Source organism: Serinus canaria, chromosome 26 (genome assembly GCF_022539315.1).
Source record: "Serinus canaria isolate serCan28SL12 chromosome 26, serCan2020, whole genome shotgun sequence".
Taxonomy (NCBI): domain Eukaryota; kingdom Metazoa; phylum Chordata; class Aves; order Passeriformes; family Fringillidae; genus Serinus; species Serinus canaria.
Window position 1 is genome coordinate 5,567,855 of NC_066339.1, and position 26,496 is coordinate 5,594,350.

General features: G+C 56.3%; 1 protein-coding gene across 2 annotated transcripts in view; it reads right to left on the reverse strand.

Moving 5' to 3' along the window:
• PLXNA2 (plexin A2) overlaps positions 1-26,496 on the reverse strand; it is a 132,116-nt gene that overhangs the window by 55,710 nt on the left and 49,910 nt on the right. For both annotated transcript variants that reach the window (XM_050985224.1, XM_050985223.1), the window contains 4 exons: positions 6,520-6,620; positions 3,344-3,467; positions 2,324-2,477; positions 942-1,038 (listed from right to left, as the gene is read on the reverse strand). In XM_050985224.1, coding sequence (XP_050841181.1) covers positions 942-1,038; positions 2,324-2,477; positions 3,344-3,467; positions 6,520-6,620 — 476 coding nt within the window. The remainder of the gene's footprint in view (positions 1-941; positions 1,039-2,323; positions 2,478-3,343; positions 3,468-6,519; positions 6,621-26,496) is intronic.

Here is a 26,496-nt window from a genome sequence, read left to right on the forward strand (position 1 = left end):
AGCAGAGCAGCTCTGCAGGCAGGGCTGTCCCAGCTGGGCACAGGGAGCAGGGCAGTGTGCGAGCTGCTGCCACCAGAACAGCTCTGATGGCTCAGTCGTGCTCCTTCTGAGCCCCTGCTGACCTCCACAGCCAGGGGAGCTCATTCTGATCATCACAGGCAAATCTGGGGGAGGGCTGTGAACTTCTTCAATTACTCATTTGTCTGACCCATTTCTGTCCCTCTTTGGGCCTGCAGCACCTCCCCTCACCTGGCCTGGCCTCCAGCATTCCCAGCAGGGGCTCCCACAGCTAGCATCCCACCTCCCCCTGCCTGCCTTCCCCTCCTGCATAACCTTTCCTGGCAAATCCCACCAAAAGGAGACGCAAGGACGGGGGGGAAAGGAGGGGAAGGAAAGGAAGGAAAGGAACGGAAAGAGGAAGGAAAGGAAAGGCAAGGAAAGGACAGGAAGGAAAGGAAAGGAAAAGGAAGGAAGGGAAAGGAAAGGAAAGGAAGAAAGGACAAGGGAACAGGAAAGCAAGGAAAGGAAAGGAAAGGAAGGAACGAGGAAACGGAAAGGAAAGGAACGGAAGGCAGGGAAAGGAAAGGGAGGAAAGGGCAGGAACGGAAGGAAAGCGTGCAGGAAGGGACTCCGGCCCAGGAACCCCCCCTCGCCCCCTTCGCCCACATTCCCCCATGTCCCCCATTGCCCCCACGCCCCATTCCCCATTCCCATTCCCATCCCTCCCGGCTCCATGCTCGCTCTCAGTTGCGGGATCGCGCAGCTTGGGGGCACCAGCAGGTTGAGGTTGTTCCCGGCTCTGCCTCCTCCGCAGCTCCCGGAGCCCCCGAGCCAGGCCAGGGCTGTCCCTGTGACCCGGGCACCGTGCCAGCCCCAGCGCCCACTCCCCAAATCCCCGGGGCTGTTTTAGGCTCTGCTGGGGGCAGGGAAGGGGCACTCACAGCTGGTGGGCACTGCAGTTGTAGAACTTGAACTCGGTGCTGACGAAGGTCCTGCCCGTCTCCCGGGACTTCAGCTGGAGCACGACACCGAACCAGTCTGGGGACAGAGCAGAGTTTGTCACTGCTGTCCCTGCTGCGGGGGGCGAGGGGAGCAGCAGCACAGCCGGGGGGATCTGCTGCCCACCGCCCGCGGCTGAGCCCCCTGCTGCTGCTGGGGCAGCTCGGGTTTCACCTGCCAGCACCAGGGTCCCACCCCACCCTGCCCTGGAGCCCCCCGTGCCCACCAGGGTCCCACCCCACCCTGCCCTGGAGCCCCCCGTGCCCAGCAATGCCCCCAAACACCAGCCCTGGTGGCAAAGGGCACCAGAGACAAGGGGTAAAGGTGCCTTGGGATGGTTTTGGAGCCTCGCCCTGTTCCCTGAGTCACTCTGCAGTGTAAAATGTGAGACTGTTCTGAGAGCCAGCCCAGGAACAGAACTGTGGAATCACGGAAGGGTTTGGGCTGGAAGGGATCCTCAAAGAGCCAGTGCCAGCCCCTGCCATGGGCTGGGACACCTTCCACCATCCCAGGCTCCCCCAAACCCATCCAAATCCATCCCTGAACACTTCCAGGGACTGGGCTCCACAGCTTCACCTCCCAGAGCGATCTCCTGGGGCAGGAGGCACTGCTGGGAACGAGAGGGGCAGCAGTGGAGCTCTTTGGGAGCCCGAGCTCTGGGTTAACTGAGAGCAGGTTGTTCTTTTGGGCTGCTGGGGAAGCCTGTCCTGGCCCTGCTCCCACGGGGCTCTGGGCCCTGCAGTGTCCCCAAGGCTCAGGCTCCAGAAAATGCCTCAGAACCACAAAGACATCGCCAGGGAGGCACCCTGGACACCTGGAATGATGCCAAGGGGAAAATGAGCTCCAAGCCAGTGGTGCTTCAGTTACAGGAAGAGAAAATATGACAGTGGTGACATTAATGAGGAGCCAGCCCAAAGAGCAGCACCGAAACGGAGGAACTGCAGCCACCTCCTCGTGGGTGCTGAGCCAGGCCCAGGGGACATTCCTGCTTCCCAGATTCAGCAGCCTGGCAGGGCTGAGAGCTCCTGGCCACTCGAGAGCCACCCTGGAGGGGACAGACGGCTCCTGTGCTGCCCTGGGAGCTGTCTGGCAGCACAGGGAGGGAGTGAGGACAGGGCAGGCACTGCCTGCTGCCTGCTGCCAGCCCGTCCTGCCTGTGTGGGATGCATTTCCTGGGGATGAAGCTCCCTGGGCTCAATAGGCTTTGACAGCAGCATGAATTTCTCTGGCAGCAGCCCCTAAGGCTCAGCCCTGCTCAGCTGATACTCCCAAAGCTGCCCTGAGCTGTCTGCCACCGTGTCACTGCCCAGGAGCCATCACTTACCCTGATCCACGGGGATGGCAGGGACATCTTTGGCTGCTGGTGACACACAGAGCACCTGGCTGCCCGACACCTGTCCCTCCACCTCGCTGAGGTTCCCGAAGAGGCAGCTGACCCCGGCACTCAGGTCGGGAGCGTCGCTCACCCTCAGCCTGAGCTGCAGCACGGACAGCAGGGAGCAAAGCAGAGCTGTGAGCAGGCAGAGCAGCCCAAATCTCCCCCACATCCCCAGCCCTGCCTGTTTTCCCGTTCGAAACAACCCCCTTAAATCCCCCACCTGCCACAGCTGGTGGCCAGCTGCCCTGTCATGGGAAGGGAGGAGGAGAAAGGAAGGCAAGATGTTCTTTGTGGGTACAAGCCCTCCGAGCTGAGCCTTGCGGTGCTGCAGGCCAGCACTGGTGGCAGTGGCAGATTTTTGTCCCCTGGTCACTCTACGGAAGCTTTGCCACCCTCAGTGCCTGTGCCAGGCCTTGAGAGCAGCAGTGACCGTCCCCAAAGCCCTGAGCTCAGACCACCTCCCTCCCCTCTGCACAAACAGGGGAGACCACCCTGCCCTGGCTGGGAGGAGAGTCCCCAGTGTCCCCAGCACGGCTGGGGAGTGTCCCCATGGCAAACCAGTGCCTGGAGGGCTGAGTCCCCTGTCCCCACACCATTTTTACATGGGGGGCTGGGGGCTGCAGGACCAGCTGCCACAGGGGCTTGGGGCAGCAACAGCTGGGAAGCTTCAGAGAGCCAGGCCTGAGCCCAGCTCACAGAGGAGCTTTTTGGGAAACAAAGCCTTTCCTTTCAGCAGCTACAGAGAGCAGGGAAATGTGAGCTGGGGCACAAGGGAAGGGGAATTTGTTTCTGTCCCCCCTCTCCACCCTCTCCTGGCTCGGGTGGCCCCTTGGCTCCTCCATCCCTCTGTGAGTGTGACCTCATGAGAAAACATTTGTGCCAGAGGGAAGGGGGAAGGCCGGGGTGTGGAGTGCTCCCTGCTGGAGGTGGCTGTCCCACAGGCCCCTGTCCCCTGCCCCTGCTCACCGGGAGGCTGTGCTCTGACACCGAGATGCTGCTGGGCTGCACGGCCACGCTCAGGCACTGCCCGATGCTCCCTGCGAAGCGGAACGGCTCCTCTGCCCGCTCACAGCGGTCCCTCGGGGAGCACCTGCCACACAGGGGCACTCAGAGCACTGAAAACACACCCAGAGCACCAAACACACCCCCCAGGGCACTGAAAACATTCCCCAGGGCACTAAAATAATCCCCAGAGCACTGAAAACATCCCCAAGAGCACCCAAAACACCCCAAACGCCTGGGAGATGTTCCAGAGCAGGACCTGGCGATGCCCTGCACAGGGAGCAGGTGTTGGGCACCACGTTAGGACCAGAGGGTGCTGGAAAATATTCTGTGATCAGCAAAAGCACAAAGGCTGAGTATCCCATGAGTAATTCCTGTGCTGGGACACAATCCAGAGCTGCCAATCCCCTGTGCTGGGGGTGTGGGGTGAGCCATGGACTCATCTGCACACCAGCTAAAGCAGAAAGCAGTAACAGGCAGGGACAGGATGATGCCTCTGCCCTAATTAAAACCACACATCCCACTAATCATCTCCTGCTGGAGCTGGGGGTGAGCCCCAGCCAGGAATGGGAGCTGCAGCTGCTGCCAGCAGGGCTTGGCTGCTGCCATCCTGGGGCTCCCAGCTCCTGCCCGTGCCCAGCAGCAGGAACCCAGCATGCCAAGGGACCTGGGAGTGCTCTGAGTGTTCCACGTGCTCCAGCACAGCTCCTCGTCCCTGCTTTTGCTGCAGGTGTCCTTGGAGCAGGGAGAAATCCAGCAGGGCACCCACTGGGAACCAAGGGAGGACTGGCAGTGTTCCAGCCCTCCAGGATTTCCTGCTTTTTGTCATTTGGGGAAAATCCTTCCCTTCCGAGCCCCCCTCCATGGGTGCAGAAGGTAAATTTGCCTTTAAGATCCCTTTGAACCCGAGCATTGTGGGATTCTGTGGAACAGTGGGAGGTTGCTTTAGATGAAGGTAAGTGAAGTTTCCACTTTCCCTTTCCAAACCACCCCCCTGATCCCCAACAAACGCTGGGGCTGCTCTCCTCACCCTCTCCCTTTTGTACCTTTTCCTTTGGAGCATAAAGGAGCTAAATATGAATGGTGCCAAAGGAAGAAATATCGAGGTTTAAGTGAATCTCTAAGATAGCCCTAAAGTGAGCTCTTGACTGGAGCCTTTATCTCACTGACTCACTGGAATGGCTCTTTTTTATCATCCTATTTATGGCAACAGCCCCAACAGAGATAAATAGGCCTGGAGACAATAACACACTTGCAGAGAGCAGCACGGGGAAGTCTTGCAGGCTTCCCATCCCACTGGGCTGGAGAGATCCTGTAACAATCTCCTGGAGGCCTCTGACGCTCCCAAAGAGCAAAGGATCCCTCTGTCCATGCAGAGGATGAACAAATCACCTCCTGCTCCACCCCTCGGCCTTTCAGCCACCCCCAAACACGGTGGGAGCATCACCCCTGACCCAGCACCTTCCACGGAGCAGCTGGAAGCAGGGACATGTGAGAATGAAAGGGGAGAGGTGACAAATTAAATACAAACACTCCAGCACTTGGGGCCTCCCAACAAAGATGACAGAGGCTTCGAGGAGCAGCAAGATAAACTCAATTATTTACAGCTTAAAAAATAAAGCTGAGAAATGATCCCTGCTTCAAAGTGCAGATGCTTGAAGGGAGAGTTGAGAAATCCCATCAGGGGAAGAGCCCTTGTTGGGAATAGGTTGATGCTGAAATGTCATGGCCAAAAGGGCAGAGGAAATGACACTTTTCTCTCCTCTTGTCATCGAGGGTTTTGTCTCTGCAAAATGAAGATAACAACCTTTACCTGCCTCCCAGGTGGCTTGTGAAGATTCAGCTCATTAGCATGAGGGAAGTGCTCGCTGATCCTTGCAGAGGAGCTGCTGCAGGAGCAGCACAGAGCCCCCAGCCCTGCTCCTGCTGCAGCAGCCCCTGCCCAGCCCGGGGGGCACAGGGGGCTGGCAGAGCCCAAGGGTGCAAACAATTCCCTTCTGACAGAGGAGCTGGGCCAGTGAGGCCTTTGGGACATGGCTGCACCAAGGGTGGCTCAGCTCTAGGGCTGGACAGGCTCACTTAAAAAGGGAAAAAGCTAAAAACCCCCAAAGCATGCCCAGAGTGCCCTGGGCTGCTGCTGTGGGCTGCTCAGAGCTCTGCTGGTACCCCCAGCCCCTCCCTGAGAGGAGCCTGTGGGATGCTCAGGGGCTGAGCTGCCTCTCCTGCCCCTCCCCAGCAGCCAAACCCGCAGTTGGGTGGGAGCTGCTGTGCCCCCAGCCCCGGATCCAGGCCGGATCTGCGGAGGAGCCTGCAGCTCCCCAGCACCTGCTCCTCAGGCAAGGGGCCAAGAGCTGCTGTGCGGGTCCCTGAGCCCTGCCTCCCCCTGCCCAGGCACTCAGGGCTGCCCAGCAGCTGGCACGGGGCCGGGGGGATTTCTCTCCCCTCCTCCCCGAGCTCCTCTGCCCCGTGGGCTCCCTTCCGCCTTAGGAAGTGCTGGTTTTTATGGCAGGCCAGAGAAAGGAAGGGCACAGACACCTCCTGAATGCAGAGAGGGTTTCCCGGAGCTCCCCTGGAGAAAAGCACCCTCAGCCCTTTGTGCCAGCTCCCAGCCCCTCTGCTGGGTCCCTCTGGAGCAGCTGGAGCTGAGACCCCCTGACCTCCCCTGCAGGATGGAAATCTCCCTTTTGGGGCTTTTAAAGGGGCTCTGTGCTCTGCTCTGCTGCTGAAACCTCACTGGGAGCAAAGCCCCACTCGCAGGATCGCATCTGCTGTTCCCTTAAAAGCTCCACATTATTGGGATTTGCAGCCTGGGCAAAGAACAGGAGGGTGCAAAACAGCAGGAGGGGCGTGCAAACCAGCAGGCCTCCATTCCCACCAGTTCAAATTCTGGTTTTCCATCATTTTTCCATCATTTTTCCATCCCCATTGCCCTGCCCTGTCCCTGAAGCAGGAGCTGATTTCCCTTCGCCTCTCCCAGGAGCTCAGGGATCTCCAACGGCATCCGAGCTGCAATGCAGGGAATGTCCAAAGGAGAGAAAAATGGACTTGAGGAACTTCAGCCCGATTTGTTTTGTGTGGGAGGCTCTGGGGAGCTCTGAGAGCTGCTCTTGTCACCAGGGAACGGCCAAGGCTGGACTTACATGTGGTGCAGGGAGCACCAGCCGCAGTGGGGGTCCCCCGAGCTCAGGCACTCCTGGCAGGTCGTGTACTGCTCACAGGACTCCACGGGCACCTGGGACACCTGCAAGGGACACACACACTCAGGGCTGCTGTGCCCAGAACAGCCAGGGCAGCCCCAGGGCCTGCTGAGCCCCTCGGAGCCACAGCAGCACAGCCCGAAATGAAATGGATTCGTTCCGACATCCAAGAATAGGAATTGCTGGAGACTGAGACGTGAGGTCACCCATCCCCTGGCTGAGTCCTGGGCACAGACAGCCCCAGCTGGGCTCCCACAGTGGTGCCAGCTCCTCCGACCCCCCTGGCCAGAGCCTCCCCTGGGCTGGAGCTGAGCCCTCTCCTCCCCGATTTACGCTTTGCTGCCTCACCCTTCCCCAGGGCAGGAATCACTGGGATTGTGGCAGCTTGCTGCTCTGGGGGGGGGGTTTCACTGCTCTGCTGGCTCTGGGTGGGGGTTTCACTGCTCTCCTGGTTCTGGGTGGGGGTTTCACTGCTCTGCTGGCTCTGGGGGGGGTTTCACTGCTTGGGCCACTCCAGCCCTTCCAGCAGCAGCCACTTGTGTCCCCAGGCCTGACCCACCGGGGGTCCCTGTCCCTTCCATGCCACAGAGGGGAGCTCAGGTGGGAACAGCTCCAAAGGCTGCTGTAAACCCCTCTCCCACTCACAGCACACGGGGAATGATGGTGATGGTGAGGTGCAGCACGGTCCTGACCTATTTACCAGCACTGAAACCCCCAGAGGCTTCAAAACGACACCAGGCTTTAACCACAGGTCACTGCTTGGCTCCAGAGAAGACATTTGTAACCTTTTTAACCACTTTAACCTTTCCAACACATCCTTTGCCACCTCCAGCATTTTCAACCACTTTAACCTTTCCAACCCATTCCTTGCCACCTCCAGCAGCAGGGTGGGTGTGCATATCGAGCTCCTGCAGTGTTCCCTGTACAAAATATGGGAGAAATCCCTTCCTGTAAATTTGGGGGGCACTGGAACAGGTTGCTCAAGAAGAAATCCCTTCCTGTAAGGTTGGGGGGCACTGGAACAGGTTTCTCAAGAGACTGTGGACTCGCTACCCCTGGAGGTGTTCAAATCCAGGCTGGACAGACCTTGGCACGACCTGGGATAGCGGGAGGTGCCCAGATGATTTCTGAGCTCCCTTCCAGCCCAGGCCATTCCGTGATTCTGCAATTCGACTCCCATTTCCCCCACCAAACCCACAGATAATCCTCTCCCAGCCTCCCTGCAGCTCCTGGGCCCCAGGAGCGATGCCTGCAACTGGCTGGGAATTCAAACAAGTGCTGGATGGCTCTGGCTCTGTCCGTCACAACAGCACCCGGCTCCCAGCAGCCGTGCTGAAAGGAGCAGTGTCTCCCCACACAACGGCCACTGTCACGCCAAGTGCTGTTGACACAGTGAGAACCCAGTTCCTCTCTGAGCTGGACACCAATAGGGCTGCTATTCTTCTTGTTTCCTCAGCCCCACTCAACAGCTTTTCCCGAAACAGAGATCGCCCGGGGTTGGAGTTTTCTGGCCGAGGTGGAGCCCGTGGGGAGGGTGGAGGGCTCGGTTTGGGACCCTGGGAATGAGGGCTGGGAGTGCCTGCAGCCCCTGCTGGATGAGAAGGGCTTCAGGAATGGAGAGGAGAAATTCCAAGGTGGAAATGAGGGGCTGGGTTTGAGTGCTGGCTGCAGAGGGGCCTGGGGTGCCCTCGCAGGGTCTGCACTCGGGTGGCCGCAGGGGATGGGCTTTGTGCTTCTTGCTGCTCTGCCTCTCCCTTGTAAGGAGCAAAAAGCACTTTACAGTGGGGTGGCAGCGAGCCCAGGGGCCTGGTGACAGGAACAGCCCCCCAGGATGGCCCATCCAGGACCTGTTCCTGCAAACACTGCCCACCCCCAGTGCCCACCCAGCACCTCCCAGTGCAGACCAGCGCTGCAGCCACTGTGTGCCCCTGGGTGGAGAACCAGCAGCAAACCCAGGTTTTCAAATCAAAAATCTCCCTGTGGGAGACCCCAGCTGGCACAGGATGCACCCAGGTAGGTCCCTGGGCTGCCCCTAAAATCAGCCCAGCACTCTGAGCCCTGAGCCAGCCTGGGGGTAAGGACAGCCCCAGAATCCCCCAGCACAGCAGATCCCCCGCTCACACCCACCCAGGGAGGCTTGGCAGGATCTGTCCCCGTGATTTAAATGCAGCTCAGGCCTTGTTTCATGTTTGTGAGGAGCTGGATGCTCTCGCTGCGCTCTATAAATAACGGAGGGTTGGAATTATGTGAATAAGAGTTCATTAGAGATGATTTGATGTTGAGCGCTTCGTTTCTTTTTCTGCTCAGAAGCTGCGGCTTCTGCACATGATAATTCTTTAAAAACCACACTGAGGGTTTGAACAATGTCTCTGGAGGAGCATCTGTGTGAAGGACAGCAGCCAAGAATCCAGCACTGCTGGGGGATCTCCTCGCTCCTGAGGGCACAGCCCTGCTCCCCCCAGCCCAGCTGTGACCTCTGCTCCTGCTCTCCCTGCCCAAATGGACCTGCTGCTCAACCATTAAATGATAAAGGCTCATTATTACTGTCCCTGACTGCCTGACCCATAGCACCAGCAAAATAAAATTACAAAAAAAAAAAAAATCAATACAGACTCTCCAAAACACACAAATCCCAACTCTGCCAGCCCCTGGAGCAAATAAGTACAAGAAACCAGTTCCAAATAAATAAATAAATAAATAAATAAATAAATAAATAAATAAATAAATAAATAAATAAATAAACAGCCAAAGCAAAGTTTCCACAGCTTCTGCGTGCTACCAGCCCAGTCCTGTGACCTCCCCTGGCTGGAGACAGCCCCTGGAGCATCTCACAGCCACAGCAGGCTGCCCACAGACCCCTGGGGGGGCTGGAGTTCAAACAGAAAATCTATTTTTAATGACTTTGGGGAGTGGAGTAGAGATGCCAACTAGTTCAGTGTAATTAAAGCCATCTATCACTCACTGAGCAGGAGCCCAAAGTTGATGAACTTTCCAATGAGATTTGATTCTTTCCTTTATTCATGAGAAAACTCTGCTTTGTGCTGGGGCAGGAGACGTGAAAAAGTGTGGGAAGGAGCAAGGAGGACGCCTCAGCTGCAGCCATTAATGTGTCAGGGTGACAGGGAAAATAAAGTCAGGCTTTCCCAGAGGCTGTAAAAAGTCTGGCAGACTCTTCCCACTGCTCCTCCTCCTGTGCCTCCAAGCAGGGCTCCAGGTGGAATATCCTGCTGGGCACCTTTGCCAGAAAAATTCCCAGCGTGGAGGGGTGGGAATGCTGTGGCTCTGCTGAGCAGGACACGTGGGTGCCATCTGCCTCGGGCTGTGGAAATCCCTCCCTGGAAACTGCTGCTCCTGCCTCCTGGAGACCTCAGACACAGCCAGGGAGTGTGGGAGGAGCAGGAGTGAGTGGGGTGAGGGAAATGCACCCATGGGGCAGAGCCAGGACCCAGAGGAGAGGGGAAAGGGGAGTTTTAACCACAAATAACTGAGGAGCATCCCCAGGGTGCCATGGAGCTCCCAAAGGTGGGAACGGCTCCAGCACCCATCCCTGTGCCACAGGAGGGCCCCGAGCACTGGGGGGCAGTGCTCTGCCAGGTGCAGGTGACCTGCAGGAGCAGCTCTGCTGTCCCACGCCCCAGCACAGAGGGAGGGCTCTCAGAGCCCCCCCCGGGCTGTCAGAACCAAATCAACGCCGGGAAGTTCTGGCAGAGAAGCAGCGAGTGGGAGAGGACAGGGAGACAACGTTGCCATGGCTACGAGGGGATTATTTAATTACAGCACTGCAGATGCACGGAGAGAGCCCCTTCAACTCTGATCCAGGCAACCTTTGCAGCGGGCTTGGCTTTGCTGCTCTAAGAACCTCATTAACATCTGAGGGGGACAAGCTGTGCTGGAGCACAGGGACTGGATCACTCTGGAGTGAGGGATCAGATCTTCTGCAAACATTCCCATCTCCTTGGCTCCTCCAGACCCTCCGTGCAGCCTGCCAGGCTCCTGAGGGAGGTGATGAAAGCAAGGACAGCCTCCTCTGGGAAGCAAGGAAGACTGAAAAAACAGCAAATATCCCGAAGTGAGGCTTGCTCGAGCAGGAAAATTGTCCTCAAGCCAGAGTTTCCTGCATCCATCCGGCCCAGCATCCCAGCAGGGCTCGGAGCAGCCTCGTGTTCTGGCACACAGGCTCCTGCAGACAAACACTTTCCTGTGGTTTACCACGGCTCGAGTTAATCATCACATCAATATGGAACATCTGAGCAGGGTTTGTTGGAATAACAAAGTGCCAGGCAGAGATCCCAGCCCGCTCCCAGCTCCCAGGAGCAGCACAGCCTCGTCCAGGAGGGGAAATGGGTTTTCATCTCCAGCACATGACTGTGCATGGGCTGCTGGCTCTGGCGGCTCCTTCTCTGCCCCCAGCAGGTGACAGTGACACTCCAGGGCTCAGGGTGGGCCCGTGCAGGGTGGGCACTAGGGAAGGGTGTCCCATCCCTGACCCTCCCTGGGCTCCCAGCTGTGGGTGGAGGCTCAGCCCAGCTTTTGGGATGCTGCTCTGGCACCTACCCCCTGCTCAGACTGGCACAGCAGTGCCAGCTCTGTGTGACAGCCACAGTGTGCCTTGGCAGCCCCAGCTCTGCCTCCTGCCTCGCACAGACCATCTGCACCTGGGACTTGGGGGGCCACCCTGTGCCCACCTCCCTGTGCCCACTGCCCACTGCCTCCAGAGCTTGTGCCCACACAGAGTCAGGAGGAAATTCTCTCATCTGCAGCGCTGAAATGAGATCTGGAGCACACACCTGGCTGAGGTACTCACAGGAGCTTCTGGAATGGCAAATGGAGCGAAATTCATGGATTAAATAATGAGGTGCAGCCACACATTCATTCCATGCCTGGCTCCTCTGAGCTGCTCCTGCCCCCAGGGTGCTGGTGACAGCTTGGTGTCCCCACTCAGGGATGGCAGCTGGGGAGGACAGGACCCTCAGGAGAACCTTCTCTTTTGGGACTCTAAACCACTCAGCTTCTTGCAGAACTGACCCACAGAACCTCTCCCCGACAAGAGTGGGGTGATGAGGGTGCCAAAAATGAGGAATGGGATGCTAGAGGTCTCCCCCACAAGGACAGGGCTCTGCTGTGGTGGATCCATGTCCCTGGATGCCTGGAAAGCCACCACACCTCAGGGGAGTGGCAACTTCATTCTTGACTGCACAAAAAGGTTCAAATGTTCTCCTGGAAGCCAGGGTGGTGATCCAGGCAGGAGCTCCCCTGCTCCTCACCTGCCAGGGTGACACAGCCTCCCTGCTGCTGCAGGAGCCCCCTCTGGATTCCAGGATGATGCTCCAGTAGCAGCCAGGGGCCCCTCCCTGTGCTCCTGCCAGGGGACATCACTGCTGCCATCACAAGTGGCTCCCTGACGTGTTGGCACTGTCCTCTGATGCCACCCTGCCACGGCCACCAGCTGATGAGCATTGCCCTTTGATTAGCCCAGGCCTCGGGGGAACTAATTAATCAGGATAAAAGGGGGCAGCCTTCCAAAATCTCCGGGCTCAGGTGGGGATCAGTCCAACACAGGAAACTTTCATCTCGCATCAGTTCACGGCCTCTGCTTTGCCTGGCTGCCATGGAACTCCTGGTGTGCTCCCTGCAGTCATTTAAAAGTTTTAACAGAAGCTCAGAAAATTAATTAAGGTGAATAATTATAAAGTGTTTCTCTCTGTTTGGTGAGAAAACAGCAAAAATGGAATTCAGAATAATTCTGGAGCGGTAACCAAAGTAATTAGGTGTTCAACGAGCACTCACTACTGGGCTGTGCTCAGAAAAATTACTGTTTTAGTCAGAGCACTGTGCCAGAGAGTGGTTAACAGCACAATGCTCCCCTTCCCCGTGACTCTAATTAGGCTTGGACGCCTCCAGCTCGGGGCTGCCCAGCCCTGCAGGTGATGCTCCCTGGGATCCTCCCAGCTCCAGGGCAGGGACAGGGACAGGGACAGAGCCCCTGGCAGTGGGAGGAGATTCCGTTCTGGGAGGGTGGCAGGCCCTGGCACAGGTGCCCAGAGCAGCTGTGGCTGCCCCTGGATCCCTGGCAGTGCCCAAGGCCAGGCTGGACAGGGCTGGGAGCACCCTGGGACAGGGGAAGGTGTCCTTTGAGGTCCCTTCCAAGCCAAACCATTCAGTGATTCTGTGATATCTTGAAGGTGGGGGTGCCTTAGAGGGGAACACACCTTGTGAGGAGCTAGAGCACCCAGCTGGAAGCACCCTGAGCATTCATCAACCCCATCCCTGCTCCGAGCAGCCTCCTGGGCTGGCGTGGACACGCTGGAGCCTGCAGAGCTGGAGTCTCTGCAGGGATGGCCGTGCTGGGAGCTCAGACACCCAGCTCTGCTGTGGAACCCTGCATCTCCAGGGTGTGCATGCAGGCAGGCTCAGAGCCTGCTGCCTGTGAGTGCTGCAGTCTGTTTCTCCTGGCTCCCCAGGAAAAGCACACGCCAGACAGCAGAGCCCCTTCCCCCAGGCTGCCAGCCTGCAACTCACGGATTCACTTCAGTTGTTAAACAGGATTGTGGCAGGCTAAGATAAAACAGAAGAGTTTAAAATGACAAACAGACTCCTAAATGGGACTAGAGTCTTAATGAAAACAGTAATGAATGAATGAGGCAAGCAAATATTCCCCATTAATATTAGACAGATAGATTAGATCCCTGGGCGCTGCATTTAAAACCGACATGAAATTACTTCAATTACTCTGCATTGATAAATAACAAGGCCGTATTTACTGTTAAAACACATTTCCTCCACCCTCCCCCCATGCTTGCTTTGGCTTCTTCTGCTTCTCAGGAGGGAGAGGAGATCACTGAGAGGATGGAAATGCTCTGGGCTGGGAGCTTCCCTCCTGCCCACGGGAGAGCTGGGCTGCTCAGCACCCAGCCAAGGTGTTCCAGGGCAGCTGCCCCAGGAGCAGCCCCATCAGCACCATCAGCTCTGCCATTCCAGCCCTGGCAGGGCTGTGCAGGAGGCAGAGCAATCACTGACAGCCACTTCAAACCTGGTGCTCGCAGCATCCTCCCCTCTCAGAAATTCACTGCGCTTCCCCTTGCTGGTGGGTACAGCTGCTCAGCATCCTCCTTTCCACGCTGGGAAAGTGAGATTAACCTGATCAGAGGCCTCTTCTGATGAAGAGATCATAGATGGATAATTCCTGGGTGTTTGCTGGCATTTACATGCTAATGATGAAAGGCACTCTGGTAAAGGTAATGTCAACACGAGTCCCTTGTCCTTGCATCTCAGCCTCCAGCCCAGCCATCTGTTCTCAGGGTTCAGAAAAGCTCTGGAGAACAGGTTGCTGCTGGAAAAGCTGCAAAAGCTCCTTCCCAGCTCTGCTGCCTCAGCCTGTGAAGCTCCATGCCTGGCTGGAGTGTCCTCGGTGCCGGGGGATGCTCAGAGCTGTGGGATAAGCAGAGCACTAAAGCTCACCCGGGCTGTGCTGGCAAACCCCCGATGTCTTGCTGCTAGAGGATCTTAAATATCTCCAAAAACCCCTCACTCAGCCTTATCACATGTCAGTAAACAAGAACGACATAAAATGTCTCATTTCAGGGGTACAGGAGCAGCGAAGCATCCAGAGATCCTGAGCCCAGAGCCTGGGTCCCTGCTGCAGATCCAACATCCCAAAGGGAGAGGAGGGGGAAAACTCCTGCTTCCCCCCAGCTGGGATGCAATGCCCTGGGAAAAGGCCACCCAGCAGCTCCAGGGTGCTGCTGCTGGAGGATCCACTGAGGGTGGGAATGGGGCAGGAAGGCTGAGGGGGCTCGGGGTACCAGGCAGGATAAATTCACTTCCCAGAAGGCAACAAAACCCAGGCCTGGTGCTTTCCCAGCTGAAACCAGGGGTAAAACAGCCAAGTGGAGAGGGAGGAATGCTCAGAGCTCTTCCCACAGCTCAAGGGACGGATGACCTTTCCAACACTATACCTGTATAAATCTTACTTAATGAAATAATAAAAAAAAACCCGATGAAGGTTAAACCATTCCCTGCAGCAGATTTGCACTGAAAACAAGGCCTGCTCAGGCAGCGGTGGGTTTACACAACAGCCCTTTAACATTCCTTTCCTAACGACTGGGGTGACTCCTGACCAGCCCTAACCACAGGATGAGTGATCCCAGCCAAGGGCAGCGTGCCAAGACGGAGGCAAAGGAAACAGCTCCAGCCTGGGCTTTGCTAAACACACAATTAGGGTTTCGCTGGGTCACGAGTCACAACACGGCGGTTTTCCCCCATCAAACCCTCCCCACAACATCCCCATCCCTCGGGACATGACTTCATTTGCGGTGCCACCACAAGTGAGCTCTTTAAACACCCCCTGGCCCTCCCTCCCTCCCCCCAGAGCAAACAGGGCTGCCTGCGGCTTGGAAGCGCCCCTGGGAAAGTGGGAGCACCAACCAAGGGCCTCCCATTGTGGGAAATGAAAGCTGGGATGGTTTTTGTAGCCAGAGAAGGTCGGGTAAAGGGTTTAGCTTTGATCTTTACCTGCTTTTCCTTGGGCTGCTGTTTTGCTGCATGGGAGATGTGGAATCAAAGAGCAGCTCTGGGGCTGTGGCGCTGCTCTGACGGGAGGCAGGGCTGATACAAGCTCAGAGCCTCCAACAAACCCCAGAATTGCTGCATTAGTGCTCCCAGGGAGGCAGAGCTGATACAAGCTCCACACAAACCCCAGAACTGCTGCATTAAAGCTCCCAGGACTGCCACACCGAGGCACTTGTCCCTGACAGCCACCTCAGCTCCTGCTGAAGGCAGCTGCTTTGACATCAGCCTCTCAGTGTCCGGATCCAGCACTCAGAACGGTGGCATTTTGGGCAAATAATGCCATGAAACTATTTCTGCTCCATCGGAGCCTGAGGAGCTTCTGCATGTATTTCCATAAATATCCCTGGCGTCAGTGCAGCAGCAGACCCAACAGACTGCGAGGGGGATCCTGCAGCCTGTGCTGAGCCTACCTACAGAGCAGCTCCAGGGAAAGCTCTGGGCTTGCAAGGGACTGGAGAGGACAAGATTAACCAGCTTCTGTGGGGACTGGGGGCCCTCAGCTCCCAGGGAGGATGGGAACAAGGGGGAATCATTGAGCAGGCTTGCGGGGATCAGCTCATTAAGGACGACATGGGAATGCCAAACACCATGAGAAGAGCTGGTGGATCCATGAGCTGCTCTGTCTTCTGCCTCTGGCAGGGAGCAGGGCACAGGGACCCACGAGGGTGGCTCTTTCTGCCACATGACAGACATGAAACCACCACTTCTGGACCCAACTTGGTCCCTGGCACGGTGTCTGTCAGCTGCAAACCTCCCAGTGGGGGCCAGTGCCCCTGGCAGGGGCTCTGCCCTGCCTCAGCTGCCTTCCTGCTGGGAGCCAGCGCTGCAGCAGCTGCTCCAAGGGCATTTCTCTGCAGGGTGGCTGGCAAGGGACGGGGTTAATAGTCCCACTCCACGTGTGACCTCTCTTCCCCCTCTCCAGAGCTCCTAATTACCCAGCTGAAGGAAGAGGGGCAGCCCTGGGGCTCTGCCAGTCCCCGGTGCTCAGGCTGTGCTGATGGCATCGATCTCTGCACCCCGGGAGAGAGCCCAGGGAAGGCAGCTCCTCCCATCCCACCCAGCTAATCAGGGCCAAACCCTGATAAAAACCCGAGCAGCAGCACGTCCTCTCCTCAAAAAGGAGAGCAGCTTGTGGGGGATGAATAAAGAACGCTGCTAATGAAAAGGTGCCCGCCCTGGCTCGGTCCCTGCTGCCCCGGCAGCCTGACAATTGGCAGATGAACCTCGGTGGTTTGTGTGCTCCCTCTCTTTATTCTCTGCTCATAAAACTGGCAGGAGCAGGGGTAGGACAGAGCTGCTGGCTGCAGCTGTGTTCAGGATGAAAAATGAGCAGCACATGGACGGAGGCAGCTGGAGCACAGCGAGGGACCCCGGGGTCCCTGGGGTTATTTCCCTCTCTCCAGAGAGGCCCTGAGCTTAACCCTTTCCTGAGCTGGAGCAAAGCAGCCACAGCCACAGGCCTGGGTCACCCTGGCTGTCCCCAGTGCAGGGTGTGTGTGCTGGCGTGCCTGGAGTGACAGGGGAGCTGCAGCCCTGCTGGAACCGTCACCATGTGCTCACACAGCACAGCAGGGCCCCGCTGCTGCCGGCAGCAAGTGAGCATCACCCGAGCTCATGGGCGAGGCAGGGCACTGCAGTGGGGCACAGCACAGGTGGCAGTGCCCTGTCCATCCCCTGAGCCTGCTGGGATGAAGATCTCTGCCTGGCACTTTCAGAGGGCACACAGGCGAGGTGTGCCCCAACTCTCTGTCAGCACTCTGTGTCCAGCCCAGTGTCCCGAAGCCACCCATCCCCTGCCACCTCGGAGCTGCCTTTGCCTTGTGCCTGGCAGGGAGCAGGAATGTTCTGCTGTCCCTGCAGAGCCCCCTCAGTGCCACCCCTGGCACACAGGGGATGTGGAGGCCACGTTTTATTCACCCTCCTTGCTGAGGAGCCAGCCCAGGCCGTGTCCTGCCACCCACCGTGTCCGCGCAGCCGTGGGCACAGGGTGGGCACAGGGTGGGCACAGCCCCACATCTGCCCGCTCCCAGCAGCCTCCCAGGCCATGCTGTGTCTCAATGCTGCCTTTGTTGCCAGCTCTGGCACGTCCCAGGGTGTCAGTGACACTGAAAAGCTTTGACTGGCCCTTTCTGTTTGTTTGCTTGGCACACGCAGGCATCGCTCCAACGGCCCAGCCTCGCTCGGCCCCGCACCTCGCGTGTGCCTGGCAGGATCACTGGGCTGCTGCTCTGCCCAGAGAAGGGGCTGGGCACCAAATGATGCCATCCACCCCTCTGGCTCCTTCAGTGCCCATTTCCCTCTGCTTTTCCAGCAGAGCATCCCACATCCCAGAGTGGGTGACCAGTGCTGGCACTGCCTGGGCTCCCCCGGGAATGGGCACAGCCCTGAGGCTACCAGAGCTCCAGGAGCGTTTGGAAATGCCCCCAGGGATGCCCAGGGTGGGATTCTGGGGTGCCTGTGCAGGATTTGGAGTGGATGATCCTTGTGGGTGCCTTCCATACCCTAGGATTCCATGAATCCTGGCTGGCAGAGCTGCAGGGTTCATCCCTCAGAGCCCACATCCCACGGGATGCTGCCTTGCCAAGTGAGCTCTGTGGCAATGCTGGGGACATTCAGCACAGACCCTGCTCAAACCCTCTCCACAGCCACAAAGGCCTGCTGCACACAGGGCAGGAACACAAACAACCCTCAATTCTCCATTTCTGAACCATTCAGGGCTCTTCAAACTGTTCAAACACTGCACAAACCTGGGAGGAACATCCCAGGCATGGCAGGTTTGTGTAATTTTGCAGAGCCTTGAAAATCCAAAGCATTTGAGTGGCCTAAGTAGCTTTAAAGGTCACAGAGTGGTATCATTGCTGCTTCCACAGCCTGGCGAGGGCCCTGCTTGGTGTTTGCTCCAGGAGCACTCCGCAGTCTCCACGGCTTTTTAGCAGGATTGCTCTCCAGCTCCATCACGCTGTCCTTGCCAGTCAATTTTCTGCTACTCCATCACTTTCCCATTTGTATATCATTACACACGGCTGTCAAAAATAATTTAGGAACCTGACGGGCAGTGTGAGGAACGAGCTGTCCTAAGCATATCCCAAACTCCTGAGTTCTGGAGGAAAATGAGCTCTAAGCCCTTTTCCCCACAGAAGGAGCCTGGCGTGGCTGGGTGTAGGACAAGGGTCTGTTCCCACCCATGGACATGTCAGTGAGGACCAAGGAAACATCTCAGGAGACCAAGGAAACATCTCAGGAGACAACACAGCCGAGCTTCAGGGCCACAACAAACCCAGGGAACACTGAGAGCTGTCAGCACACAAGGTTTGATCACTCTGAGGTGATCCTCCCTCCCCTGCATGCACACCAAATCATTTTGGGCTGAATTTTGTTCACACTGGAGACTGGAAAGGTCATTGGATTCTCCCAGTTTTCTACTCTGACAAGGCATTTTGCTTTTCCCACAGGGAAGGCAGAGCTGGGCTGGCCCTGCCCACAGTAACCTTGGCACCTCACCCTGTGATAAGGTGCCAGACTTGTCTCAAGGCTAAAGAGGAGCCCTGGAGGGATGGTTTAGACTCCAAGAGCAGATTTAGACCAACAGGGGCATCCTGCTTCTCTCTGGATTCCCAGGCTGTGGAACTGCAGGCAGGGCAGGGCAGGGGGAACCTCACTTTGTACAGGCAGGAAAGGATCAGAGAATCCTGGAACAGCCTGAGCTGAAGGGACCCAAAAGGATCAATTCCAACCCTGGTCTGCACAGACACCCCAAAATCCCACCCTGGGCATCCCATTGTCCAAACACTCCTGGAGCTCTGGCAGCCTCGGGGCCGTGCCCATTCCCGGGGCAGTGCCAGCACCCTCTGGGGGAAGAACCTTTCCCTAAAATCCAACCTAAACCTGCCCTGACAGCTCCAGATCAAACCCCTGAGTCCCACGAGGTGGGAGCAGGCAGCTCCTCCCTTGGCCAGCAGTCATTTGGGGTTTATGATGGGTTCACTGGGGAGGCTTTTCCTCCTGCACAGGAGGTGTCAGCAAAGCCCCCACTGAGCACCACAGACAGAGCCACTGCAGCTCCCATTCCTGGAGGCTTTCCTTCCTCCCAGAGGTCCCCTGGTGCTGCAGGAGGCTGCAGGATGAGCCAGGCTGGTTCTGCCCATCCACACCGAGCACAAAGCTGCTGCTGCTGCAATGCTTTAACTCATTTTCATACATTTATGCTGAGACTAAATTTGTCCCTGCATATTTTCCTCCCCAGCCTAGTAATCAGTAGTGGAAATAATTTGCTGTTGTCTGCTCTGATGTTGCCATCTCTTGCACACATCCAAGTGACAAAGACATCAGGCCCTCAAAGTCCGATTGAAGAATAATTGGAAATCCAAAGTGGCACTAAATGTTATTTTCTAAATAAAATGCATTAAATTACAGAACATGAGGCTGTCAAGCATTAAAAAAGATTAGTTAGAGGCGGAAAAGAAATATTGTTCAACCCTTCAGAGACTTCATTACATGCAGAGGATACCCCTGTGTTCTTTGGGACAGGCAGGGGGAAAGGGAATGCAAAGCTATGGAAATATTTCCAGCAGCCTGTGCAGTCCCAGATGGGCCTGGATGCCTCTGCACTGCTGGATTTGCATCTCAGTTGCTGGATAAATATATAGAGAGGTAGATATATGGATATGTGGATAAATATAGGTGAGAAAGGCAAGAAAAAAGCAGATAAATCAAGAAAAAGCAGAGAGCAGAGCAATCCCTGCCTCAGTGCCTGCAGGAGGAGGGGGCCCAGCACAAGGACAGAGGGATCATGGATCCCTGCAGGGATGGGGATGGCAGCCAGCCCCGAGTGCCCAAATCCCCCCAGACCTGCAGAAAAGGGACAAATCCAGGCACAGATCCAGCAGCTGAGGCCCAGGGCTGTGTGTCTGCCTTGGCTGGGTGTTAATAATCCCAAATATTGCAGCAGCTGTGCTCAGAACCTCAGCAAAGCCCAGCCTGGCCAGGAGCACAGAGACAATCGTATTTCACCCGGTAGGAGCTGCTAAATTCACACTCGGAGCAATAAAGGCACAGCCAAACAAACATGACCCCAGAGGGAGCCTGGCTGGGGCAGGCACATCCAGCCTCACAGAGAGCAGAGCTGAGGTGCATTTATCCCAGATCCCTCCTCTCTCCAGCTCTCCCCAACAGCTCTGGCCCCTGGCATTAATACCCAGAGCCCAGCGGGCTGCAGGGGAGGCAGAATTATTTACATGGCTGCTCTCCCTTCCTGCACAAGGATTAAAGGCCAGGTGAGGCTTTTCGTGGCAGTTTTTATTTTGGTTTTTGCTTTTTTTTTTTTTTTTTTTTTTTTTTTTTTAAGAGCAGATAATTATCACCTGACATTATGGAGGTTCTGATGCACCAAGTGCTGCTGCCCCTGTGCTGGGGGAGAGGGCAGAGCAGCCCACACACAACTGGAGGTGGATTTATTCCAGCTGAGGGCTGGGGAGCCAAATCCCTCTCTCCCAGGGTTTCATTAGCTGGGAATGGCTTTCTAACGAGATTTGCACAGCCCAGCCTGGAGCCTGCCCTGCACCCAAAGACAATAACCACGGGGAGCTCAGGGGAGCCTCCCATGCCTCTGTCCCCATCCTCCAGTGCTGTGACACTGCTGCCATCAGGGTGACCTCAGAAACCCACACAGACCCCACACAAACCCCACAGAAACCCCCCACACACAGACCCCACACAAACCCACACAAACCCACACAGACCCCACAGAAACCCCACACAAATCCCCCCCCACACAAACCCCACACACACAGACCCCACACAAACCCCACACAAATCCCCCACACACAAACCCCACAGAAACCCCACACAAACCCTACACAAAACCCCACATAAGACGCCACACAAAACCCCACACAAAACCCCACATTCTGGTGCTACAGCTTCAGAATCCTGCTCGTGGCTTAAAATACCCCTAAAATAACCAAAACTCAGTGTTTGGACACTGCTGTCAGGCACGGGGTGGGGTTTGGGGTGTCCTGAGCAGGGCCAGGGCTCAGTGATCCCTGTGGGTTCCTCCCAGCTCGGGGAATTCTGTGATTCCGTCATCCCCTCCCTCCCTCTGAGGGCTCAGGTCCTTTTTGGTTGGCTCTGGCTGTTCTGGAGGGCTGCATCCCCCAAACAAAGCCTAAACGCAGCTCCCAGCCCCTGGTGCTGCCTCTCAGGGAGATTTCTCCTAGAAATCCAACATTTCCTCCAGCCTCCTGCTTGGACGGGGTGCCAGGGACGAGCTGGAGCGCAGGCCACCAGCCTGGGCCTCGCAGAGGCCTAAAATGGAAAAACCCAGCTCGTTTTTGACTGCCTGGAGCCTGCCCTCTCCTCTCTGCAGGCACGGGAATGCTGTTTCTGGCACAGCTTCTCCAAATAAAAGTGTGGTCAGCTCTTTTTTGGATGGATTTTGAGCGAATTGTTTTTGTGGGCAGCGCTGTCTGCTGCAAGGCCCAGCCACACAGGGAGGAGTTGCTGTTAAACTCTGGCCTTCCCCTGCTCCCTCCGCGAAGAAAATGAAAATAAAAATACTTCGATGCAGTTCTTAGCGAGGTGTTAATAGCTGTGAGTCACTTAAATGGATGGGGGAAAGCCCAAAACAAAGGCAGGAGGCAAAGGAAGAGTCCCTGATCCCAGTGCTGTCCTCAGCTCCAGGCAGACAGCAGGCCTGACCAAATCCTGCCCTCAGTCTCCAGGGATTTTGGCCAGTTTGGTTTGGATGTGGACAGGTCACACAGCACCTCCACGCTTCAGTCCTGATCTAAAAGCTGCTATTGCTGCTCCATCTCCCCAGTCTGGGAGTGGAGAGCCCAGCATTGACAGCCTGCCGGGGGCTGCTGCAGAGAAACCGGTGGGAAAGGCAGAGGGAAAAGAAATGGGGAAAACAACAATCCCCCTGTGTGAGCAGCACGTTCCGAGCTTGATTACAATAAAAATAATTTCTTTAACACCCACACAGAAAGCTCCAGGCCGGGATTGCTGCTCCCCCTCTCCCCCATCACTCTTGGCAGGGCCCTGGGCAGGGCTGGGGCAGGGGGAGCAGGCAGTGTTTAGTCTGCCAGGCACATTCCTGCTCGCTGCTCAAATAAATACAGGATTATTGATGGAGCTCCCTCTCCTCCCCAGCACCAGGCAGAAATGCCACAGTTATCAAGTGGATCCTTGGAATGGCACAGGGATGGGGCTGGAGGGACCTTGGGGATGGAGGGACCGTGGGGCTGGAGGGACCTTGGGGATGGAGGGACACCCGAGGCCAGAGGGGTTCTCGTTTAGAAAGGCAGGGTCTGCCCCACGGCTGCTGCTCAGGATTTCCATTTGGGATGCTGAATGTGCTCTCCAGGAACATCCCTGAGAAATCTGTCTACCTCCCTCCAGAAAATAACAACATTTTTTGCCACAGCAAAGTTATAATGGGAAATATTTTTCCAGAGGAGGAGAAGGAGGGAGAGCAAGAGCAAACCTCACAAAATGTTGGGTTTTTTCTGCTTTACAACCAGCCTTAACTTTTATATTTAGTCCCAGCTTGCAAGACCATTCCAGCCACTTTCCCTGGGCACATCCATAATTTTCAACCTATCTGGAGCCTGCAGGAGCTTGAGCCAAGTTCCACCTCATCTGGGGGCATTTTTCAGAACCTTCAGGGGAAAAGGAGAAAAAAGCAAAGCCTTTAAGAGTCAGGGTGGATTTGAACTCTCTTAAATCCTCCTGCCCCTTTGAGTCCAGGCAGGAGCTGGAAGTCTGGAGAGGGCAATGCTGGGGGCTCTCAGCTGCTCCCCCAGCCCACACCAGAAAAGTGCCACACTATCCCAGGCTTTGGAGGAGAGCAGGCCAAGCCTGATCCAAGGGAAGCACTGCAGGACAGAGCTTGAACTTGGCAGAGTCAGACCTGGAATGGTTTGGGTTGGAAAGGATCTTAAACCCCCTCCAGTGCCAGCCCTGCCATGGGGTCACCTTCCAGTGCCACCATGCCACCTTCCACTGTCCCAGGGTGCTCCAAACCCTGTCCAGCCTGGCTGGGGCACTGCCAGGGGTGAGGGAAGCACTTCCAGGGGTGAGGCAGTGCTCCCAGGGACTGGATCCAGCAGGAGCAGCTCCTGCACACTGAGTGCACAAACCCCACCACAATAAAGCCATCCTCCACACCACAGCCCTTTTTCCATTTCACCCTTCGCTGGATCATTTTATGCATCTATTCCCACTGCTAATTCAAACTAATTAAAGTATAAAATAGAATAATTTGTGCAATTTCAGAGCTCCCCTCAGCATATTGTGAGTTATGTTTCCTTTCTGCTGGTGCCTGATGTGAGCAATTCCCGACCTCGCTGGCTCAGTGTCCCCAAACTCCTCTGCTGGGGACACAAACTATTCCAGGAGCACGGGGATGGGGGATGAGGGCAACTTTAAAGGGGAAAAGGAATTCAAATTTGCTTTTAAATTTCATCACTGAGCACTGAGTGTGACATTTCAGATCTCTCCTTCAAGGACTTTTCCCTCCTGGGAACACGGCTCTCTCCTTTTACTAATGGTGAGGAGGACCTGGGTCTGTCTGTCCATCCAGACAGGAAATCCTGCAGCATTCCAAACATCAGCATCACCCGCAGAGCTGGATGAGGCTCTGGACAGCCTGGGACACTGGGAGGTGTCCCTGTGGATCAGCTTTAAGTTCCTTTCCAACCCAAAAAATTCTGGGAGTCCATGAGCTCAGCTTCTTTCAGGAGCAGGGGTGGTGGCACCAAATCTGGAGGGACATCAGAGCTCTCCCCAGCTCCTGGGGGTGTCCCAGGTCCCTCTGCAGACCCCACAGCCCTGGGGAGCTGAGGCTCTGTGCATGTCAGGGAAATTCTGGAAATACCTCAGGACTGTGGTGGCTGGCCTGGAAATGAAACAATGGCTCTGTGGAAGAGGAGGAATTGGAAAGGGAAGCAAATGCCGAAGCAAACACATGGGAACCCTGTGGCTGAGACTGGCAGGGAAAGAAACAGCCCTAATACAAAGAAAAACCAAAGCAAAACAAACAAACTGCAGGCAAAGGCAGGCAGCACTTGAAAGGAACAACCAGAGGAGCAATGTCTGTGACATAACTCATCCAGGAGAAACAAACCCACTGACCCCGCTCACACCGCCGCCTCTGCCAGCCCTTCTCCCCCCAGAGTTTATCCTCCAAGGATTCCTCACCTCACAGGCGTCTGCCCTGAGCTGCCCGTGTTGATTTTGGGTCTGGGCAGACACCCCTGGGGCTGGGGGAGGCACTGGGGCCAGCGTGGCCAGCAGCAGGTGAGCCCCAGCAGGGCTGACAAATGTGCTGGCAGCAGGAGCCCAGCAGGCTGTCCCACCTGCCTGGGCTGGCTTTTTGGGTAATTAACACATCCTTCCTGGCAGCCAGGTATTGTTAATGAGACAAGTTTTCAGAGGAATTTCTTAATTATTCCTAATTGAGCTCCTTGAGTCGGGAATTTTGGGAGGGTGGAGGAGGAGCTGTGCACACAGCCCAGGGGCACAGCCCCTCCTCTCCAGGGGCTCCTGTGCCCATCCCAGCTCCCTCTCTGTCCCAGCCCATGGGCAGGTGGAGGGGCCCAGGGGAGAGAGGATTTTGGACACCTCTGGTGGGATCCAGCCCATCTCCCTGTGCCAAAGTTTGCTGAGATTACGTCCAGCTAACTGGCTGTTCAACTAGCAGATAATGCAGTTAAAAATTTAATCAGTTCATTTTTTTCCCTCTTGATGACTCCAGACCCTTTTATCCCCGTCTCATGCATTTTTTATCATGTTTTCTCAGTTCTCTTCAGGACACCATCGGTATTTACAGCCCTGCTGCTCCAGGACTGATGGGCTCCCCTGTTTTTCCCAGCCCTCACTCCAATCCAACCTCTCCTAAATCATCTGGGCAGCTCCTGTCTGCCTCCCCCTCCCTCAGCATCCAGAAAGTTCAGCCCAAAGCAAAGCAGTTTGCACAGGACTGAAACCTCTGCGGGTTACAGGGCAGGGGAATGCACAACAAATCATCCCTGGAGAGCTGCAGCTCCTGGCACCGGGGCACTTGCAAAGCAAATATTTCACTGCTGCCAGAGCAGGCTAAAAGACAATTTCTTTACCTAAAGCCACAGTGATGGATGTGGAGGGGGAAGGGGGTTTCAGTCGCTGGAAAAGCAACAGGTCTGGGAATAAAGGAGGAGGAGCTGTGGCTGCCCCATCCCTGCAGAGCTCAAAGCCAGTGTGGATGGGGCTTGGAGCAGCCTGGGGTGGAATGAGATGAGATCCAAGGTCCCTCCCAACCCAAACCGTTCTGTGGTTCTCTGATCCCATCACAGAACACAAACCTGTGCCCTCCAAAGCCACAGAGGGCACATCCAGGGGCTCCCTCAGGGCTCTGCTGTGTTCCTTGGCATTCACGGGGTGGTTCTGGGCTTTCCTCTCTGCCTGGGGAGTGCTGAGGCTGCCAGCCAGGGCAGGAGCCTGCTCTGTTCCACTCCTCAGAGAAGCAGAGGCAAATCCTCCCCCGTGGCTGCAGCAGCCATGGCTGGGCTGGGAGCAGCTCCTGAGCCCATGGAGGCTGCAGGGATTGTGGAGGATGGTTCTGCAAGGTGAATTCTGCTCTTACAGCACCCTGGGCAGTGCCTGCTGAGGAAGGTTCTGCTCTTCCCTCCCAGCACCTCACCTGGGGGTTCACCTGAGGAGCACCAACAACTGAGGGATCATGAGCTGGGAAAAAAGGAAGGGAAAATTCGGGTTGGCACAGTTGTTTTCAGGCAGGGAAGAGGCAGCGAGGGCAGAGGGAGAGCCTGCTCAGCACCAGCTCCTCTGCCCCTACAGTTCCCACCTGCCAGGGGTGCCAGGAGCCCTGGTGCACAGGCTGGGGTGGAAAGGGCCCTCCTGGGATGTTTTCCTCACCCCTAACTCGAGGATCTTCCTTCCACCCAGCATTTCCTGTGAGCATTTCAGTCCTGCTGATTTAAATTCCATGTCTGCAGCCCTTGATTAGGTGCTGAAATCTTTTGGAGCCAGCAATCCCTGCCCTGGGTTTGACTGAGCTCCTCTCACTCCTGCCTTAAAAATAACCAAATTCCTTCTTCTGTCGAGAGCTGTGAAAATCTCTGGCCCCGGTTTTGCTGATGCTTACATAATGCCCACAGCCCTGCTGGGATGGGCTGGGCTGCCTGGGGAGCAGAGGGGGCTCCTGCAGCCCTGGGGCCATCAGAGCCCCCTCATCCCACAGGATTGATCGAGCTGGAGCTTTCAGGCACTGAGAAAACCCAACTGCCTCGCTGACAGCCAGACAATTGATGCTGCTGGGCTGAATTACAGAGCCACTTCTCCTCAGCACCAGCAGCA